This window comes from Schistocerca americana, chromosome 2 (assembly GCF_021461395.2).
Source record: "Schistocerca americana isolate TAMUIC-IGC-003095 chromosome 2, iqSchAmer2.1, whole genome shotgun sequence".
In the NCBI taxonomy this organism is placed as follows: Eukaryota; Metazoa; Arthropoda; class Insecta; order Orthoptera; family Acrididae; genus Schistocerca; species Schistocerca americana.
The window spans coordinates 607,095,986-607,114,250 of NC_060120.1; the positions used below are offsets into that span (position 1 = coordinate 607,095,986).

The 18,265-nt window shown below is 41.2% G+C and overlaps 1 protein-coding gene across 7 annotated transcripts in view; it reads left to right on the top strand.

Annotated features, from left to right (window-relative positions):
- The window catches only part of LOC124596570 (patronin), a 397,221-nt gene that overhangs the window by 216,538 nt on the left and 162,418 nt on the right, over positions 1-18,265 (top strand). For all 7 annotated transcript variants that reach the window (XM_047135757.1, XM_047135758.1, XM_047135759.1 and 4 more), the window contains exon 6: positions 14,017-14,132. In XM_047135757.1, the coding sequence (XP_046991713.1) occupies positions 14,017-14,132 (116 nt within the window). The remainder of the gene's footprint in view (positions 1-14,016; positions 14,133-18,265) is intronic.

Sequence of the window (18,265 nt, forward strand, 5' to 3'; positions counted from 1 at the left end):
CTCCCCCCTCTCCCCTCCCCCTCTCCCCCTCTCCCCCCTCTCCCCCCTCTCCCCCCTCTCCCCCCTCTCCCCCCTCTCCGCCCTCTCCCCCCCTCTCCGCCCTCTCCGCCCTCTCCCCCCTCTCCCCCCTGTCCCCCCTGTCCCCCTGTCCCCCCTCTCCCCCTGTCCCCCCTCTCCCCCCTGTCCCCCCTCTTCCCCCCTCTTCCCACCTGTCCCCCCTCTTCCCCCCTGTCCCCCCTCTTCCCCCCTGTCCCCCCTCTTCCACCCTCTCCCCCCTCTTCCACCCTCTCCACCCTCTCCCCCTCTCCCCCCCCTCACCCCCCGCTCCCCCCTCTGCCCCGCTCACCTCTCTAAACCCTCTCCCCCTCCCCCTCCCCTCTCCCCCCCCCTCCCCTCTCCCCCTCCCCCTCCCCCTCTCTCCCCCTCCCCCCCCCCTCCCCTCTCTCCCCTCTAAACCCTCTGCCCCCCCGCCACCCTCTCTCTTCCTCTCTCCCCCCTCCCCTCTCTCCCCCCTCCCCTCTCTCCCCCCTCCCCTCTCTCCCCCCTCCCCTCTCTCCCCCTCCCCTCTCTCCCCCTCCCCTCTCTCCCCCCTCCCCTCCTTCCTCCCGCCTCCCCTCTCCTCCCCCCTCCCCTCTCTCCGCCTCCCCTCTCTCCCGCCTCCCCTCTCATCCCCCTCCCTCTCTCCCCCCTCCCCTCTCCCCCCCTCCCCTCTCTCCCCCCTCCCCTCTCTCTCCCCCCCTCCCCTCTCTCTCCCCCCTCCCCTCTCTCCCCCCCTCCCCTCTTTCCCCCCTCCCCTCTCTCCCCCCTCCCCTCTCTCCCCCCTCCCCTCTCTCCCCCCTCCCCTCTCTCCCCCCTCCCATCTCTCCCCCCTCCCCTCTCTACCCCCTCCCCTCTCTACCCCCCTCCCCTCTCTACCCCCTCTCCTCTCTACCCCCTCTCCTCTCTCCCTCTAAGCCCTCTGCCCCCCGCCACCCCTCTCTCTTTCTCTCTCCCCCCTCTCTCTTCCTCCGTAGGATGTGCTGTTCATATAAAAGAAATTTGTAGGTCAGTGAAGTTTTGACAGCTTATTTATAAACTTCTACATGTTTGTATACTTTGACACAAAACATAGAATAAGTTCACATTATACACTACTGGCTGTTATAACTGCTACACCAAGAAAAAAATGCAGATGATAAATGGTTATTCATTGGTCAAATATATTATACTAGAACTGACATGTGATTACATTTTCACACAATTTGGGTGCATAGATTCTGAGAAATCAGTACCCTGAACAACCACCTCTGGCCATAATAACGCCCTTGATACCCCTGGGCATTGAGTCAAACAGAGCTTGGATGGCGTGTAAAGGTAGGGCTGCCCATGCAGCTTCAACACGATACCACAGTTCATCATGAGTAGTGACTGGCGTATTGTGACGAGCCAGTTGCTTGGCTACCATTGACCAGACATTTTCATTGGTGGGAGATCTGGAGAGTGTGCTGGCCAGGGCGGCAGTAGAACATTTTCTGTATCCAAGAAGGCCCATACAGGACCTGCAACATGTGGTCGTGCATTGTTGTTGTTGTTGTGTCTTCAGTCCTGAGACTGGTTTGATGCAGCTCTCCATGCTACTCTATCCTGTGCAAGCTTTTTCATCTCCCAGTACCTACTGCAACCTACATCCTTCTGAATCTGCTTAGTGTATCATCTCTTGGTCTCCCTCTACGATTTTTACCCTCCACGCTGCCCTCCAATACTAAATTGGTGATCCTTGATGCCTCAGAACATGTCCTACCAACCGATCCCTTCTTCTGATCAAGTTGTGCCACAAACATCTCTTCTCCCCAATCCTATTCAATACTTCCTCATTAGTTATGTGATCTACCCATCTAATCTTCAGCATTCTTCTGTAGCACCACATTTCGAAAGCTTCTATTCTCTTCTTGTCCAAACTATTTATCGTCCATGTTTCACTTCCATACATGGCTACACTCCATACGAATACTTTCAGAAATGACTTCCTGACACTTAAATCTATACTGGATGTTAACAAATTTCTCTTCTTCAGAAACGCTTTCCTTGCCATTGCCAGCCTACATTTTATATCCTCTCTACTTCGACCATCATCAGTTATTTTGCTCCCCAAATAGCAAACTCCTTTACTACTTTAAGTGCCTCATTTCCTAATCTATTCCCTCAGAATCACCCGACTTAATTAGACTACATTCCATTATCCTTGTTTTGCTTTTGTTGATGTTCATCTTATATCCTCCTTTCAAGACACTGTCCATTCCATTCAACTGCTCTTCCAAGTCCTTTGCTGTCTCTGACAGAATTACAATGTCATCGGCGAACCTCAAAGTTTTTATTTCTTCTCCATGAATATTAATACCTACTCCGAATTTTTCTTTTGTTTCCTTTACTGCTTGCTCAATATACAGATTGAACAACATCGGGGAGAGACTACAACCCTGTCTTACTCCCTTCCCAACCACTGCTTCCCCTTTCATGTCCCTCGACTCTTATAACTGCCATCTGGTTTCTGTACAAATTGTAAATAGCCTTTCGCTCCCTGTATTTTACCCCTGCCACCTTTAGAATTTGAAAGAGAGTATTCCAGTCAACATTGTCAAAAGCTTTCTCCAAGTCTACAAATGCTAGAAACGTAGGTTTGCCTTTCCTTAATCTTTCTTCTAAGATAAGTCGTAAGGTCAGTATTGCCTCACGTGTTCCAGTGTTTCTACGGAATCCAAACTGATCTTCCCCAAGGTTGGCTTCTACTAGTTTTTCCATTCGTCTGTAAAGAATTCGTGGTTAGTATTTTGCAGCTGTGACTTATTAAGCTGATAGTTCGGTAATTTTCACATCTGTCAACACCTGCTTTCTTTGGGATTGGAATTATTATATTCTTCTTGAAGTCTGAGGGTATTTCGCCTGTTTCATACATCTTGCTCACCAGATGGTAGAGTTTTGTCAGGACTGGCCTCTCCCACGGCCGTCAGTAGTTCCAATGGAATATTGTCTAATCCGGGGCCTTGCTTCGACTCAGGTCTTTCAGTGCTCTGTCAAACTCTTCACGCAGTATCATATCTCCCATTTCATCTTCATCTACATCCTCTTCCATTTCCATAATATTGTCCTCAAGTACATCGCCCTTGTATAGACCCTCTATATACTCCTTCCACCTTTCTGCTTTCCCTTCTTTGCTTAGAACTGGGTTTCCATCTGAGCTCTTGATATTCATACAAGTCGTTCTCTTATCTCCAAGGGTCTCTTTAATTTTCCTGTAGGCGGTATCTATCTTACCCCTAGTGAGATAGGCCTCTACATCCTTACATTTGTCCTCTAGCCATCCTGCTTAGCCATTTTGCACTTCCTGTCGATCTCATTTTTGAGACGTTTGTATTCCTTTTTGCCTGTTTCACTTACTGCATTTTTATATTTTCTCCTTTCATCAATTAAATTCAATATTTCTTCTGTTACCCAAGGATTTCTACTAGCCCTCGTCTTTTTACCTACTTGATCCTCTGCTGCCTTCACTACTTCATCCCTCAAAGCTACCCATTCTTCTTCTACTGTATTTATTTTCCCCCATTCCTGTCAATCGCTCCCTTATGCTCTCCCTGAATCTCTGTACAACCTCTGGTTCTTTAGTTTTTCCAGGTCCCATCTCCTTAAATTCCCACCTTTTTGCAGTTTCTTCAGTTTTAATCTACAGGTCATAACCAATAGATTGTGGTCAGAGTCCACATCTGCCCCTGGAAATGTCTTACAATTTAAAACCTGGTTCCTAAATCTCTGTCTTACCATTATATAATCTATCTGATACCTTTTAGTATCGCCAGGGTTCTTCCATGTATACAACCTTCTTTCATGATTCTTAAACCAAGTGTTAGTTATGATTATGTTGTGCTCTGTGCAAAATTCGACCAGGCGGCTTCCTCTTTCATTTCTGTCCCCCAATCCATATTCACCTACTATGTTTCCTTCTCTCCCTTTTCCTACACTCGAATTCCAGTCCCCCATGACTATTAAATTTCGTCTCCCTTCACAATCTGAATAATTTCTTTTATTTCATCATACATTTCTTCAATTTCTTCGTCATCTGCAGAGCTAGTTGGCATATAAACTTGTACTACTGTAGTAGGCGTGGGCTTCGTATCTATCTTGGCCACAATAATGCGTTCACTATGCTGTTTGTAGTAGCTTACCCCGCATTCCTATTTTCCTATTCTTTATTAAACCTACTCCTGCATTACCCCTATTTGATTTTGTGTTTATAACCCTGTAGTCACCTGACCAGAAGTCTTGTTCTTCCTGCCACCGAACTTCACTAATTCCCACTATATCTAACTTCAACCTATCCATTTCCCTTTTTAAATTTTCTAACCTACCTGCCCGATTAAGGGATCTGACATTCCACGCTCCGATCCGTAGAACGCCAGTTTTCTTTTCTCCCTGATAACGACATCCTCTTGAGTAGTCCCCGCCCGGAGATCCGAATGGGGGACTATTTTACCTCCGGAATATTTTACCCAAGAGGACGCCATCATCATGTATACATACAGTAAAGCTGCATGCCCTCGGGAAAAATTACGGCTGTTGTTTCCCCTTGCTTTCAGCCGTCGCAGTACCAGCACAGCAAGGCCGTTTTGGTTATTGTTACAAGGCCAGATCAGTCAATCATCCAGACTGTTGCCCTTGCAACTACTGAAAAGGCTGCTGCCCCTCTTCAGGAACCACACGTTTGTCTGGCCTCTCAACAGATACCCCTCCGTTATGGTTGCACCTACGGTACGGCTATCTGTATCGCTGAGGCAACGCAAGCCTCCCCACCAACGGCAAGGTCCATGGTTCATGGGGGGGGGTCGTGCATTATCCTGCTGAAATGTAGGGTTTCGCAGGGATGGAATGAAGGGTAGAGCCACAGGTCCTAACACATCTGAAATGTCATGTACACTGTTCAAAGTGCAAACAAGAGGTGACCGAGACGTGTAACCAATGGAACCCCATACCATCACGCCGGGTGATACGCCACTATGGTGATGACAAATACACGCTTCCATAGTGCGTTCACTGCGATGTCGCGAAACATGGATATGACCATCATGATGCTGTAAACAGAACCTGGATTCATCCGAAAAAATGGCGTTTTGCCATTCGTGCACCTAGGTTTGTCATTGAGTACACCATTGCAGGTGCTCCTGTCTGTGATGCAGCACATCAAGGGTAACTGCAGCGTGGTCTCCGAGCTGATAGTCCCATGCTGCTGCAAAAGTCGTCGAACTGTTCGTGCAGATGGTTGTTGTCTTGTAAACGTCCCCATCGGTTGACTCAGGGTCGAGACGTGGCTGCACGATCCGTTAGAGCCATGCGATAAGATGCCTTTCATCTCAACTGCTAGTGATAAGAGGCCATAGGGATCCAGCAAGCCATTCAGTATTACCCTCCTGGACCCACCGATTCCATATTCTGCTAACAGTCATTGGATCTCGACCAACGCGAGCAGCAAAGTCACGATATGATAAACTGCAATCGCAATAGGCTACTATCCGACCTGTATCAAAGTTGGAAACTTGATGGTACCCATTTCTCCTCCTTACACGAGGCATGACAATAACCTTTCACCAGGCAACGCCGGTCAACTGCTGTTTGTGTATGAGAAATCGGTGCAAACTTTCCTCACGCCAGCACATTGTAGGTGTCGCCACCGGCGCCAACCTTGTGTGAATGCTCTGAAAAGCTAATCATTTGCATATCGCAACATCTTCCTCCTGTCGGTTTAAATTCGGGTCTGTAGCACGTCATCTTCGTGGTGTAGCAAATGTAATGGCCAGTAGTGTATAAGGAAAACGTAAAATTGTTTGCTTTATATTTTGTCTGGACACTTTGCTCACAGATCACAGTTCACCAAAACACCCAGCTTATGGTTTGTATCTTAAAAGAATAAAAATGTCATGAATATTTTACAGAATTTGCAGTATTTCCAGTTTTGCATAAGTTTTGGCAGTAATTTTATGTCCTTTTCAGGCATGTGAGGACTCTTTTTAGCCATTTCTTGTCACTGCTGTACAACTTTGGGTGTATTTGTACAAGAGTGAAATGCCCATTATACAGAGACAGTATGTTATAAAGCTCATTGGTGCGAAAATGCTGTCTGAAAACATAGTTTAGTGACCTTAGAACCCTTGCCATATTTTGTCATATCTGTTAAAATTATATTTATGCTTCAGACTGCATATTTTACATGTGTAAGTGTGGTAACTTTCAACCTCTAAATTGCATTGATCTGCAATGAATAGAAATTGTGGAAGTAGCCATCTCCACAATTTGTACTTTTGGTACCCAAAAATCATGTTGTTTTTTTTTTTTTTTTTTTTTTTTTAATGTTCAAATTTTGACGATTTACTGCAGGATAGACACAGTACCCCCCCCCCCCCACCCCCCCAGCCCCCACCCTATGAAGCATGGACCTTGCCATTGATGGGGAGGCTTGCGTGCCTCAGAGATACAGATGGCCGTACCATAGGTGCAACCACAACGGAGGGGTATCTGTTGAGAGGCCAGACAAACATGTGGTTCCTGAAGAGGGGCAGCAGCCTTTTCAGTAGTTGCAGGGGCAACAGTGTGATGATTGACTGATCTGGCCTTGTAACATTAACCAAAACGGCCTTGCTGTGCTGGTACTGAGAATGGCTGAAAGCAAGGGGAAACTGCAGCCGTAATTTTTCCCCGAGGACATGCAGCTTTACTGTATGATTAAATGATGATGGGCGTCCTCTTTGGGTAAAATATTCCGGAGGTAAAATAGTCCCCCATTCGGATCTCCGGGCGGGGACTACTCAAGAGGACGTCGTTTAAAAGAGGGAAATGGATAGGTTAAAGTTAGATATAGTGGGAATTAGTGAAGTTCGATGGCAGGAGAACAAGACTTTTGGTCAGGTGAGTACAGGGTTATAAATACAAAATCAAATAGGGGTAATGCAGGAATAGGTTTAATAATGAATAAAAAAATAGGAGTGCGGGTTAGCTACTACAAACAGCATAGTGAACGCATTATTGTGGCCAAGATAGACACAAAGCCCATGCCTACTACAGTAGTAAAAGTTTATATGCAACTAGCTCTGCAGATGATGAAGAAATAGATGAAATGTATGACGAGAGAAAAGAAATTATTCAGGTAGTGAAGGGAGAGGAAAATTTAATACTCCATGGGTGACTGGAAGGGAAAAGGAGAGAAGGAAACATAGTAGGTGAATATGGATTGGGGGGAAGAAATGAAAGAGGAAGCCGCCTTGTAGAAATTTTGCACAGAGCATAACTTAATCATAGCTAACACTTGGTTCAAGAATCATAAAAGAAGGTTGTATACCTGGAAGAATCCTGGAGATACTAAAAGGTATCAGATAGATTATATAATGGTAAGACAGAGATTTAGGAACCAGAATTGTAAGACATTTCAAGGGGCAGATGTGGACTCTGACCACAATCTATTGGTTATGAACTGTAGATTAAAACTGAAGAAACTGCAAAAAAGTGGGAATCTAAGGAGATGGGACCTGGATAAAGTGAAAGCACCAGAGGTTGTAGAGAGTTTTAGGGGGAGCATAAGGGAACAATTGACAGGAATGGGGGAAAGAAATACAGTAGAAGAAGAATGGGTAGCTCTGAGAGATGAAGTAGTGAAGGCAGCAGACGATCAAGTAGGTAAAAAGGCGAGGGCTAATAGAAATCCTTGGGTGACAGAAGAAATATTGAATTTAATTGATGAAAGGAGAAAATATAAAAATGCAGTAAATGAAGCAGGCAAAAACGAATACAAACGTCTCAAAAATGAGATCGACAGGAAGTGCAAAATGGCTAGAGGACAAATGTAAGGATGTAGAGGCCTATCTCACTAGGGGTAAGATAGATACTGCCTACAGGAAAATTAAAGAGACCTATGGAGAAAAGAGAACCACTTGTGTGAATATCAAGAGCTCAGATGGCAACCCAGTTCTAAGCAAAGAAGGGAAGGCAGAAAGGTGGAAGGAGTATATAGAGGGTTTATACAAGGGTGATGTACTTGAGGACAATATTATGGAAATGGAAGAGGATGTAGATGAAGACGAAATGGGAGATAAGATACTGCGTGAAGAGTTTGACAGAGCACTGAAAGACCTGAGTGGAAACAAGGCCCCGGGAGTAGACAACATTCCATTAGAACTACTGATGGCCTTGGGAGAGCCAGCCATGACAAAACTCTTACCATCTGGTGAGCGAGATGTATGAGACAGGCGAAATACCCTCAGACTTCAAGAAGAATATAATTATTCCAATCCCAAAGAAAGCAGGTGTTGACAGATGTGAAAATTACCGAACTATCAGTTTAATAAGTCACAGCTGCAAAATACTAACGCGAATTTTTTACAGACGAATGGAAAAACTGGTAGAAGCGAATCTCGGGGAAGATCAGTTTGGATTCCGTAGAAATGCTGGAACACATGAGGCAATACTAACCTTACGACTTATCTTAGAAGAAAGATTAAGGAAAGGCAAACCTACGTTTCTAGCATTTGTAGACTTAGAGAAAGCTTTTGACAATGTTAACTGGAATACTCTCTTTCAAATTCTGAAGGTGGCAGGTATAAAATACAGGGAGCGAAAGGCTATTTACAATTTGTACAGAAATCAGATGGCAGTTATAAGAGTCGAGGGGCATGAAAGGGAAGCAGTGGTTGGGAAGGGAGTGAGACAGGGTTGTAGCCTCTCGCCGATGTTATTCAATCTGTATATTGAGCAAGCAGTAAAGGAAACAAAAGAAAAATTCGGAGTAGGTATTAAAATTCATGGAGAAGAAGTAAAAACTTTGAGGTTCGCCGATGACATTGTAATTCTGTCAGAGACAGCAAAGAACTTGGAAGAGCAGTTGAACGGAATGGACAGTGTCTTGAAAGGAGGATGTAAGATGAACATCAACAAAAGCAAAACGAGGATAATGAAATGTAGTCAAATTAAATCGGGTGATGCTGAGTGAATTGGATTAGGAAATGAGGCGCTTAAAGTAGTAAATGAGTTTTGATATTTGTGGAGCAAAATAACTGACGATGGTCGAAGTAGAGAGGATGTAAAATGTAGACTGGCAATGACAAGGAAAGCGTTTCTGAAGAAGAGAAATTTGTTAACATCGAGTATTGATTTAAGTGTCAGGAAGTCGTTTCTGAAAGTATTTGTATGGAGTGTAGCCCTGTATGGAAGTGAAACATGGACGATAACTAGTTTGGACAAGAAGAGAATAGAAGAGTTCGAAATGTGGTGCTACAGAAGAATGCTGAAGATAAGGTAGGTAGATCACGTAACTAATGAGGAGGTATTGAACAGGATTGGGGAGAAGAGAAGTTTGTGGACAACTTGACTAGAAGAAGGGATCGGTTGGTAGGACATGTTTTGAGGCATCAAGGGATCACAAATTTAGCATTGGAGGGCAGCATGGAGGGTAAAAATCGTAGAGGGAGACCAAGAGATGAATACACTAAGCAGATTCAGAAGGATGTAGGTTGCAGTAGGTACTGGGAGATGAAGCAGCTTGCACAGGATAGAGTAGCATGGAGAGCTGCATCAAACCAGTCTCAGGACTGAGGACCACAACAACAACAACAACAACAACAACAACAACAACAGCCACAGTACTCCTGTTCTCATGTTAGGCGTACAGTGATCACTAGGCCAGGGGTTAACCAAAACACTTGATCCCTCGTTTCTGTGATCAGTAGAACCCAAGATATGACTCCCTGGAAAATCACATATTCACACACAGCTGTTTGGATCAAATTAGTACTGTGCACTGTCATGCATAGACCGAAGATATGCATTTGTCATGAAACCTCGGATATTGGGCTGTTGGCAGATCAGCTAGTGAATCCTTCACTTCTGTAATAACAAAACCAGCATTCTGTCAATTACTTCCTGTAGCACCCTCCTAACCTCACTGAATGAAATCTTTCATATCAGTTCTGGCAATGAACTTTTGATACACTTTTCTGTGCCATGAGAAACTAGAAATAAGCCTCAGCAACTTCATTTGAGAAAAGACTTGCGGAGAACTAGGCATTTGTCTAATGGTATGAAATAAGATTTTAATGGCTCAAATATACCTAAAAATCTTTAAATGGCCAGAAAAAACCATAACCATCTTGGTTTTACATGGCTTTGAGGGTCTTGATAGTAATATTAACAAATTCACAATACTTCCTGTGGATGACACACCTCAAACAGCATGTCTAGAGAAGTGACGGTACAGTTTCACAATTAAAGCTTGAACATCTACAGGAAGACAGTCTTTCTTTGTTTGTAGTCAGTTGCGTGTAATTTGGACTGGGCACCCAATCCTTAGCATTTCAGAATATTATGAAAAAGATTGATTCCTATTCACCATATAGCGGAAATGTTGAGCTGCAGATAGGCACAACAGAGAGATTTCCCCCCCCCCCCCCCCCCTCTCCCCCTCCTCTCACACATGTATTTGTGTTATTACTCACATAAGCACTTGTCGTATTATTGATATTGTTGTGTTGTCTAACATTATGAATGAATTCAGAAATTGTGTTGGAATGTTCCTTGTTACACTCACAGCTGTAACAGTTTGTACGGAATTGCTTTATCTTTTAACAAAGTATTGATTAATTGCAGGAAATTACTTGGGGTACTCATGATTACCAGAAAGTGTAATGTTTGTTAAGATTTTCTTTCAGTTCTGCTTGTATTAAAGGCAAAAATATGTTCTTTACAATTGCTTCAGTTTTTGTCTTCAAACTGGAAGATGTTTTCGTAGTTCTCAAATCACTGAACACTGTTGAGAATAATTGGCTTGTATACAAGGTGGAATTGTAAGAGCTATGGTACGTTGCTGGGCAGTTCACTGTACCTATGTGATCTATGATGTCATCCCTCCCCTTCTTCCCCCTCCAACATGTGCGATCGGAAAAAAAAAATTATTTTTGAAATTTCTAAGTTTGACTGCGGGGAAGGGAAATCCTACTTATCATTTTATCATTTCACCAAAGTGAGTTACTTACAGGATTTTCATTCCACTGTGTGTTCTCTTCAACCCCATTTCACTTAAGGAAATTCTCTGGTGTATTTGTCTTTAAATGTTGTTTTCATTTTGATGATGGCATGGCTTTAAAAATGATGAATATTTTACACTCAGTAATACCAGTCACTTATCGGAATATCAGACTGAATTTAGTAAGTTTCTATAGATTCTTCTCGTTAAAACATAGATTGTTGAACAAGATTTTTTTTTCAGTAGTTCAGTTGAAAAGAAAGCAGTAATATTGGAAGTGCATAGAAAGAGGTGATAATTCAACAGTTAATTACTTTTTTTATAAGGTAAAATGTAATTGATTATTTTTGAGTCTTAACCCTTCAAATTAATTGAAGTTGGAAGAGGTCAGGTTGGTGTTTAACTTGTCTTTCCTTGATCGCTGTCAGGACTTTCCTATTCCTATTTCTTTGGTTTACACCACCAGCAGAGTAGGTGACCTGCTCTCCATTATAGTTACAGCCACTGCTGGTTAATAAATAAGCACTATATTTATTTATTGTGCATAAAATAAACGGTTTGATAAGAGTGTCTACTTTTAACAGACAATTTCCAATGATTTCTTATTGCCACAAATATTTCAGTTTTTGCACATTATCTTGTGCAAGGATGGTTGTTGGAATCAACATGAGCTGTGGTGTGATTTAATGATCATAATTTTGCAAAATATTTACAAGAACATTACCATCTGTATGTGCACATACATTTGCTGTTGCTTATTTATTGACAAAGATGCTTAGGTGAATGTGCTTGTACAGGTTGAGTGTGATTTTATATATGAAACTATTACCAACTGATAATTGTGTACCACTTTGTTTTGAGTGTTGCTATGGAAATCACCCAAAGCATGTGTGCTTATCCAATTGCACTCCAGATTAAAATACTGAATTCATTTATTGAGTAATCTGGACAGACCAATGACAGAGGGTTGACATTGCTTCTGGACAGACCAATGACAGAGGATTGACATTGCTTCTCACTTCACTTTATCAAATTTTTCTATTAATAGAAACCTACTACAGGTTTTCTGGAAAAGAATTGAATTTTTTTCCATACAGTTCCAGAAATTATATTCCTTGAGGAAAAGTAAGTTCAGGTGTCTGGTGACAAGGCATATAGTTGCAACTTCGTGATAACCATTGACACAATCAGTTGAAGGATAATTTTTACGCTGTGAGTACCAGACATGTCCTGTACCCGTACAGTAAATGATAAAATGTGAAAAGAAACTAAAATTTTGTGTAAACATGTTGGATGTGTCTTTCAGTTATGCAGGTATGAATGTTCATGTGTGAAAGGTGCCCATACTTCCTGCTGTTGAAGTAGTGTCAACTGCCCACAAACAGTTTTAATGGAAAGACAGCATATGGTTAGAATCAGTCAAGCTACTGCCACTTCATTCCCAAAATGAGTACATGTTAAAGTTCTCCAGGTAGAGAGTTTCAAGAATTGAACAATTGTCACTCTATGTATAAGAAGTTGAAAGACTGGAAACTCTGTAATATGTTGCTAGAAAAAAATATGTTAAACTGTTAGATCAGTGGTTCTCAACCTTTGTAAGACCATTACCTGAGAGTGCAATTAGATATTAGTTAGTAGCACCCCCCCCCCCCCCCCCCCCCCCGCCCCCCCCTCCCTCCAATGTCATCTCTCGTCACGTCCTAACCCAGTGGTGCTGTTTTCCTTTGTTACTATTTTCTAATGCTTCACTATGTACGTCTGTTGCCTATTTTTGATGAAGGCCTTACTGGTCGAAAGCTTTATTTGTGACAGTTTTTTTGTTGTGTCGATCAGCAATTCAGCATCTCTGCTATATGGTGAGTGGCAACATTACTTTTCATAATATTGTTACTTTCCATCCTTTATTTTCCATTGTTTGGTTTCTTGGAACACACTTATTATTAAAATGATGAAAGATGAATGATATTGAGTTTGTGTATGTTTTTTGTGTTTGTTTGTTGGTTAGAATGAAAAGTGAAGGAATTTGTGGAGCACCACAACTGCTACCCACGGCTCCTTTTCCGATAAGAAAGCTGTCTATTCACAGTGAGGGTAGGTAGTTGTTACAAAAAAAAATTTCCCCTGCGTTACTCCTTTCCATTGCAGGACTTGATTGACCTGCACACTGCAACCTCATTTCCAATCAACCAAGTTAAAATGTGTTCACCATACTTACTGTTCTTAAATCACTTGGTTGCTGCTCGTATTATTTCTGAAGTGGCAGACATTAGAAGACTTTTGGCTGTTACTACTTTGTGTCTGACCACAGTCACTAACAATAATAGTAATAATAATACTGTGTACAGCACTACAGTAGCCTTTATGTAGTTACTGCTGAGCTGTACTGTCAGCTGATTTATTCATCTGTTTCGAGTCAGCAGTGAAGCAATTTCTGGACTACCGCAGGTACTGTCGACAACTTGGAGAAGGCATTTTCTTGAGATGTTTAGCGTTTGTTACGTATGTGTCTGTCTTATCATCAGCAGTGTATGAGACAAAGCACAACATGTGTGTGTAGTGAGTAGTGACTATATGAGGATCCTGCAACCTCCACCGCACTAATTGTACTGATTGAGAAAAAGTAATTATTGATAACTTATATAATCCATGTTAAAGTCTGACAGAATTGTGAGAGTAGTAATGATGATTTGAAAAAAAATTTAGTTTCAAGAAACAGAATTGAGCCGTTCAGTTTTTACAGTTTTTACCCTTCAGGAAATTTCATTTTACTCCTCAGGGGCTAATTATCCCCAGGTTGGGAACCACTGATTTAGATCATGTAAATAAATTTAACATTTATGTTTTACTCCAGTCAAAAGCTAATCTACTCTTACATAGTCCACACTACACTAGATACTGTTCTTTTTATTAATTGTTGATTAAATTGTTGTATTTTTAAATATATAAAAAAGAAATGGTTTAAATCAGTAGCTCTTACTGTTTTCCAGATCCATGAGGCAGAATTTGATTGTCTTCCTTGCTGACCTTTTTAACGTTCTTGAAATACATCCTGTTAAATGTGTGAGGTTTCCTGGTACGGATAAATCATCTTATTTGAAAGAAGGTGAGATACTATTCAGTGGACTGAGCCAAATTTTGTTTTGTTTTTATTTGTTTTCATTTTAAGTTAGTAAAACAGGCAAATTAACTCTCATTCTGTTGTGTTATTAATATATTTACAGGCATTCATATTGAATGATTCTTGTACTAATGTTGCCTGTTGCTTGTGTTAATTCAAAATCATGAAATTTTTACAAATATATCCTCAAACCTATAGTTCATTTTCTATTGTGTGCACAAAATAGTAGATACTTGTTTTGTTTCCATCGTATTTGTTGGTATCAGGACTGTATGTTGTATTTCTAAGAAAGCTATGAGCAAAATGATACAATCGGTATTTCTTCAGATATGAATGATTCTGAAATTTCAATTAAACTAGTTGGTGCGTCACTGAGAGCCTCAGCAATATTTAGTAATTGAGGGAAGTAGTAAAAGCAAAATTGTAATATGTTTTGTGTGTTCATAATTAATTAAAGGTTTACTGCATTTCATAATTCCAGAATATAAGCAATGTCTATGTTTTCTTGATTTATCTCACACACATTTTATGTTTGTGAATAATGTAGGTTTCTTCCTGAAGTACAAACAACCTCAGTGTTAGAACGTAGTTTAATTGCCTATTGGCTCCTGTCTCAGGTTCTTCGGCCGACGTTCATCTAATGATTTTACTTATGTTTCGCCGGCACGAGTGGCTGGCATTGTCAAAGCTTCACCCTCCATTGCCGGTGGTGAACTGGAGCCGAGCTCGCGGCCGCAGACTATACGTACCTGGCGTGCCAAAGTCTGAGGGCTTCTCTGCGGTCATTTCCGGTGCAGTTCTCCTCTTGCTACCTACGACGGTCGTTCGCTGCAGTACGTGAAGCTAGGATCCGTTTACCTTAAGGCTTTCCTCTTTCTTGTGGAAGCTGTTTGCTTGTTTTGTATTTCTGCAGCTTCTCCGAACAAGTGTGTGTGGTAGTGCTTCTCTACAGCCAGAACTTCCGTGTCGGCGAATTTTATTACGTGGTCGGTCTCACTCAGTGCGTGTTATGCCATGGCCGATTTCTCCATCCGTCCCAACCTGCAATGTCACTTATGTTCTTTGATGCTGGTGTTGATTGATCGTCCAGTCATTCCGACATAAACTTTTCTGCATGTGCATGGTATACAGTATATACAAGAAAGAGGAAAGCCTTAAGGTAAACGGATCCTGGCTTCCCGTACTGCTGCAAATGACCGTCACAGGTAGCAAGAGGAGAACCGCACCGGAAATGACTGCGGAGAAGCCCTCAGACACTTGCTGAAGGAGTTTTGTGAGTTTGAGTGGCACCAGTAAAGGAGGTTCTTTCCTTTAAATGTGGAATCATTCCTATCTCATTAAGTGCAGATTAGCACCAAAAATCTTTTTCAGTTGTCATATTTGTTATGTACAAAATCACAAGTGTACTGGGACATTTACAACTTGGTTAAAGTTGGAAACCATTTGATTCACATTGAGGCAGATTCTTTTAATAATTTCTGGAAAATTTGTGCAGTTGGTCCATTAATCAAGATAGGCTTCTGTAATCAGAAATCCGAAAGCTTTGCCTGTCAAAATGATGCTGAATGTCATTCCTGACTGTATTTATTTATTTGCTTTTCCAGCCAGCACTAATCAGGAAGCCAGATGATAGAGCATATTTAAAGTTTAGGTTGAACATGTTTGACAAAATTTATTATTGATGAATACAGTGCTTGATGGGACAGAACTTGATTTTAAACATTACTGTATTTCTTAGAACTGGGAGAAGTCATAAAGGTAGCAACTAGGCAACTTCCTCCCAGATTAGAGCTGTTTGCCAGATTGGAACACAGACCTAGAAACTTCCTATTGTGGGCAGTTCTCTTATACTGAGCTACCAAGGCATGACTTGTGACACGCTCACAGTTCCACTTCTGCCAGTATCTCTCTTCTATTTCAGAAGCTTCACGGAAGCTGTCCTACATATCTTGGCAAGCATAGCTCTTCCGAAAGAAAAAATATAGAAGAGAAATGGTGTAGCTACAGTCCAGGGGATGATTTGCAGAATGAATCTTTCACTCTGTGTGGGAATGTGAGTTAGTGTTTGAATGTCTTTGTAAATAAAAACCTTGTGTTGGGACACTGCAGAGTTATAGATTCAGTCCAATAACACGGACTTCATTTAACCCTTATAAGAAATATAGTTAAGAACTGGGTAGTACTTGTCAGTCAATATTATACTAGATAACTTTTGGGGAATTTTCTCATTCACCAATTGGTGTTAAGCTGTTTGGCCACAACCAGGTGTAAAATGTAAACTGATTGAAGTGTAAAGCTAAGTGATCCTACTCCTCCTCCTCCTCCAAAGATTCTTTTTGCTTCAGTTGATAATTATATCATTACTGCATGGTAAAGTCAATTTATAAAAAAAACATTTGTCTTAAGAATGTTACTGACTTTTGTTGTTGATATTTTTTAGCTGTTAAACTGGCTTGGGCAGTTACCATCATTCATAATTGTAAAAAAGAATTTGCTCGTATTTGCTGATTAACTAGTTAACTATTCATTTTAGATAAAGAAAGTGAAATGACATTGAGTTTTTCATTGCAAAATTATGTATTGCCTGGGATTAGCTATTGGTAATATGCAAGAATAATCCATTAATAGTTATGGGACTTATTAGAGAAAAATGTGACATGACTTCTTAAGATATGCTCAGCACACTATTTATTACTTGCATGCTGTTTACATCTTTTATCTTACTGGTGCCGGGTAAAGTAAATTAATTAATCAGTACTGAAAAGGTTAAGGTTTATTTTCCTTTAAAATTTTCTGTCTTGCATATCTGTCACAAAATATTTGTTTAGTGATGGCAACTACAAATATATATGTATATATACACACACATGCAGCATCCAAACTGTAAGCTTTGGAGTTGTATTTGATAATTATGCTCCATATACAAATCTCAAACTTTGTTGCAAAAATCTATGCTTGGATAAGCACATGGTTAACATTAACATGTCTCCTTGTTCAAATAGTATAAATAATTGTTAAGTAGATTCAGCTGTAAATCTTAGCTCGACATAGTTAGAAATTATTCTTAATATGTGTGATTGAGAAATAAGATTTTTTTTTTACTCTTAAGGTCCTGAACTAGCATACAGACCCTCTGCTTCCATTCTATGCGATGGTGTTATTGCCATGATGCAAGAAGCTATAAATGCATAAGAGTTCCACAACGAGGGGCAGCTATTGAGTGACAGTGAAAGGTTGGGATAGCCTAAAGTTTAAGGTGACTACTTTCTAAAACCATGAAATACAGGTTTGATTCTCGTCCCTGACTCAAATTTCAAATTTTCACTCATAACTTTGGATGAATGTTTCTCATGCTGAATAGTTCAGCAAGGAAATTTAATTGAAGACATCATATAGATTTCATTAGAATCCTACATGTCATAATTTCCTTGTGATTGTAAGGAAATAAACTGCAAATACCTTGATAATTTTTGGAAATTCCTGGATGGTAACAGTAAACAAATATTATAATAGGTAGTCACTCATCTGTAGCTGTTTGGTTGATGGGATCTAGACACGTACAACAGCACAGAGATTGTACTAGCATTGGAGTTAGTTTTGGTGTGTGTGTGTGTGTGTGTGTGTGTGTGTGTGTGTGTGTGTGTGTGTGTGTGTGTGTGTGTGACCCACTTTCACTGTAAAAAGAGCAGCAGCTAAAAGGCTACAAAAGTATCTGTTGTTTTGTAATATGCGTCTTGTAAATAACAGTCAAATCCAAAACTGTCGGCTAACATCAAGGACACCTTAAGACTCTGCTCAGTAATAAAGAAAAATATTTGCAGAGACAGTAATATTTTAAAGATTTAATTGACTTTGGTGAATTTGGCTGTGAGCTAAGTAGAGCTGGCCACTTACTTCAGGAGAAGAGGGGTAAGTAGCATGGCCACTGTGGGGCTAGAGAATGTGAGAGAGGGAATGTTTTATCATTTGTCTTAGAGTACTGATAACTCACGGGCATGTGTGACTCATACTGATCAGCTTCCATGTATAAATTCGGAGTGGAAGTAACGTAGATTCATGAATTCACCTTACAGTACGGTCATCTTAAAATTGAAACAGTCCCTTATTACATCCACCGT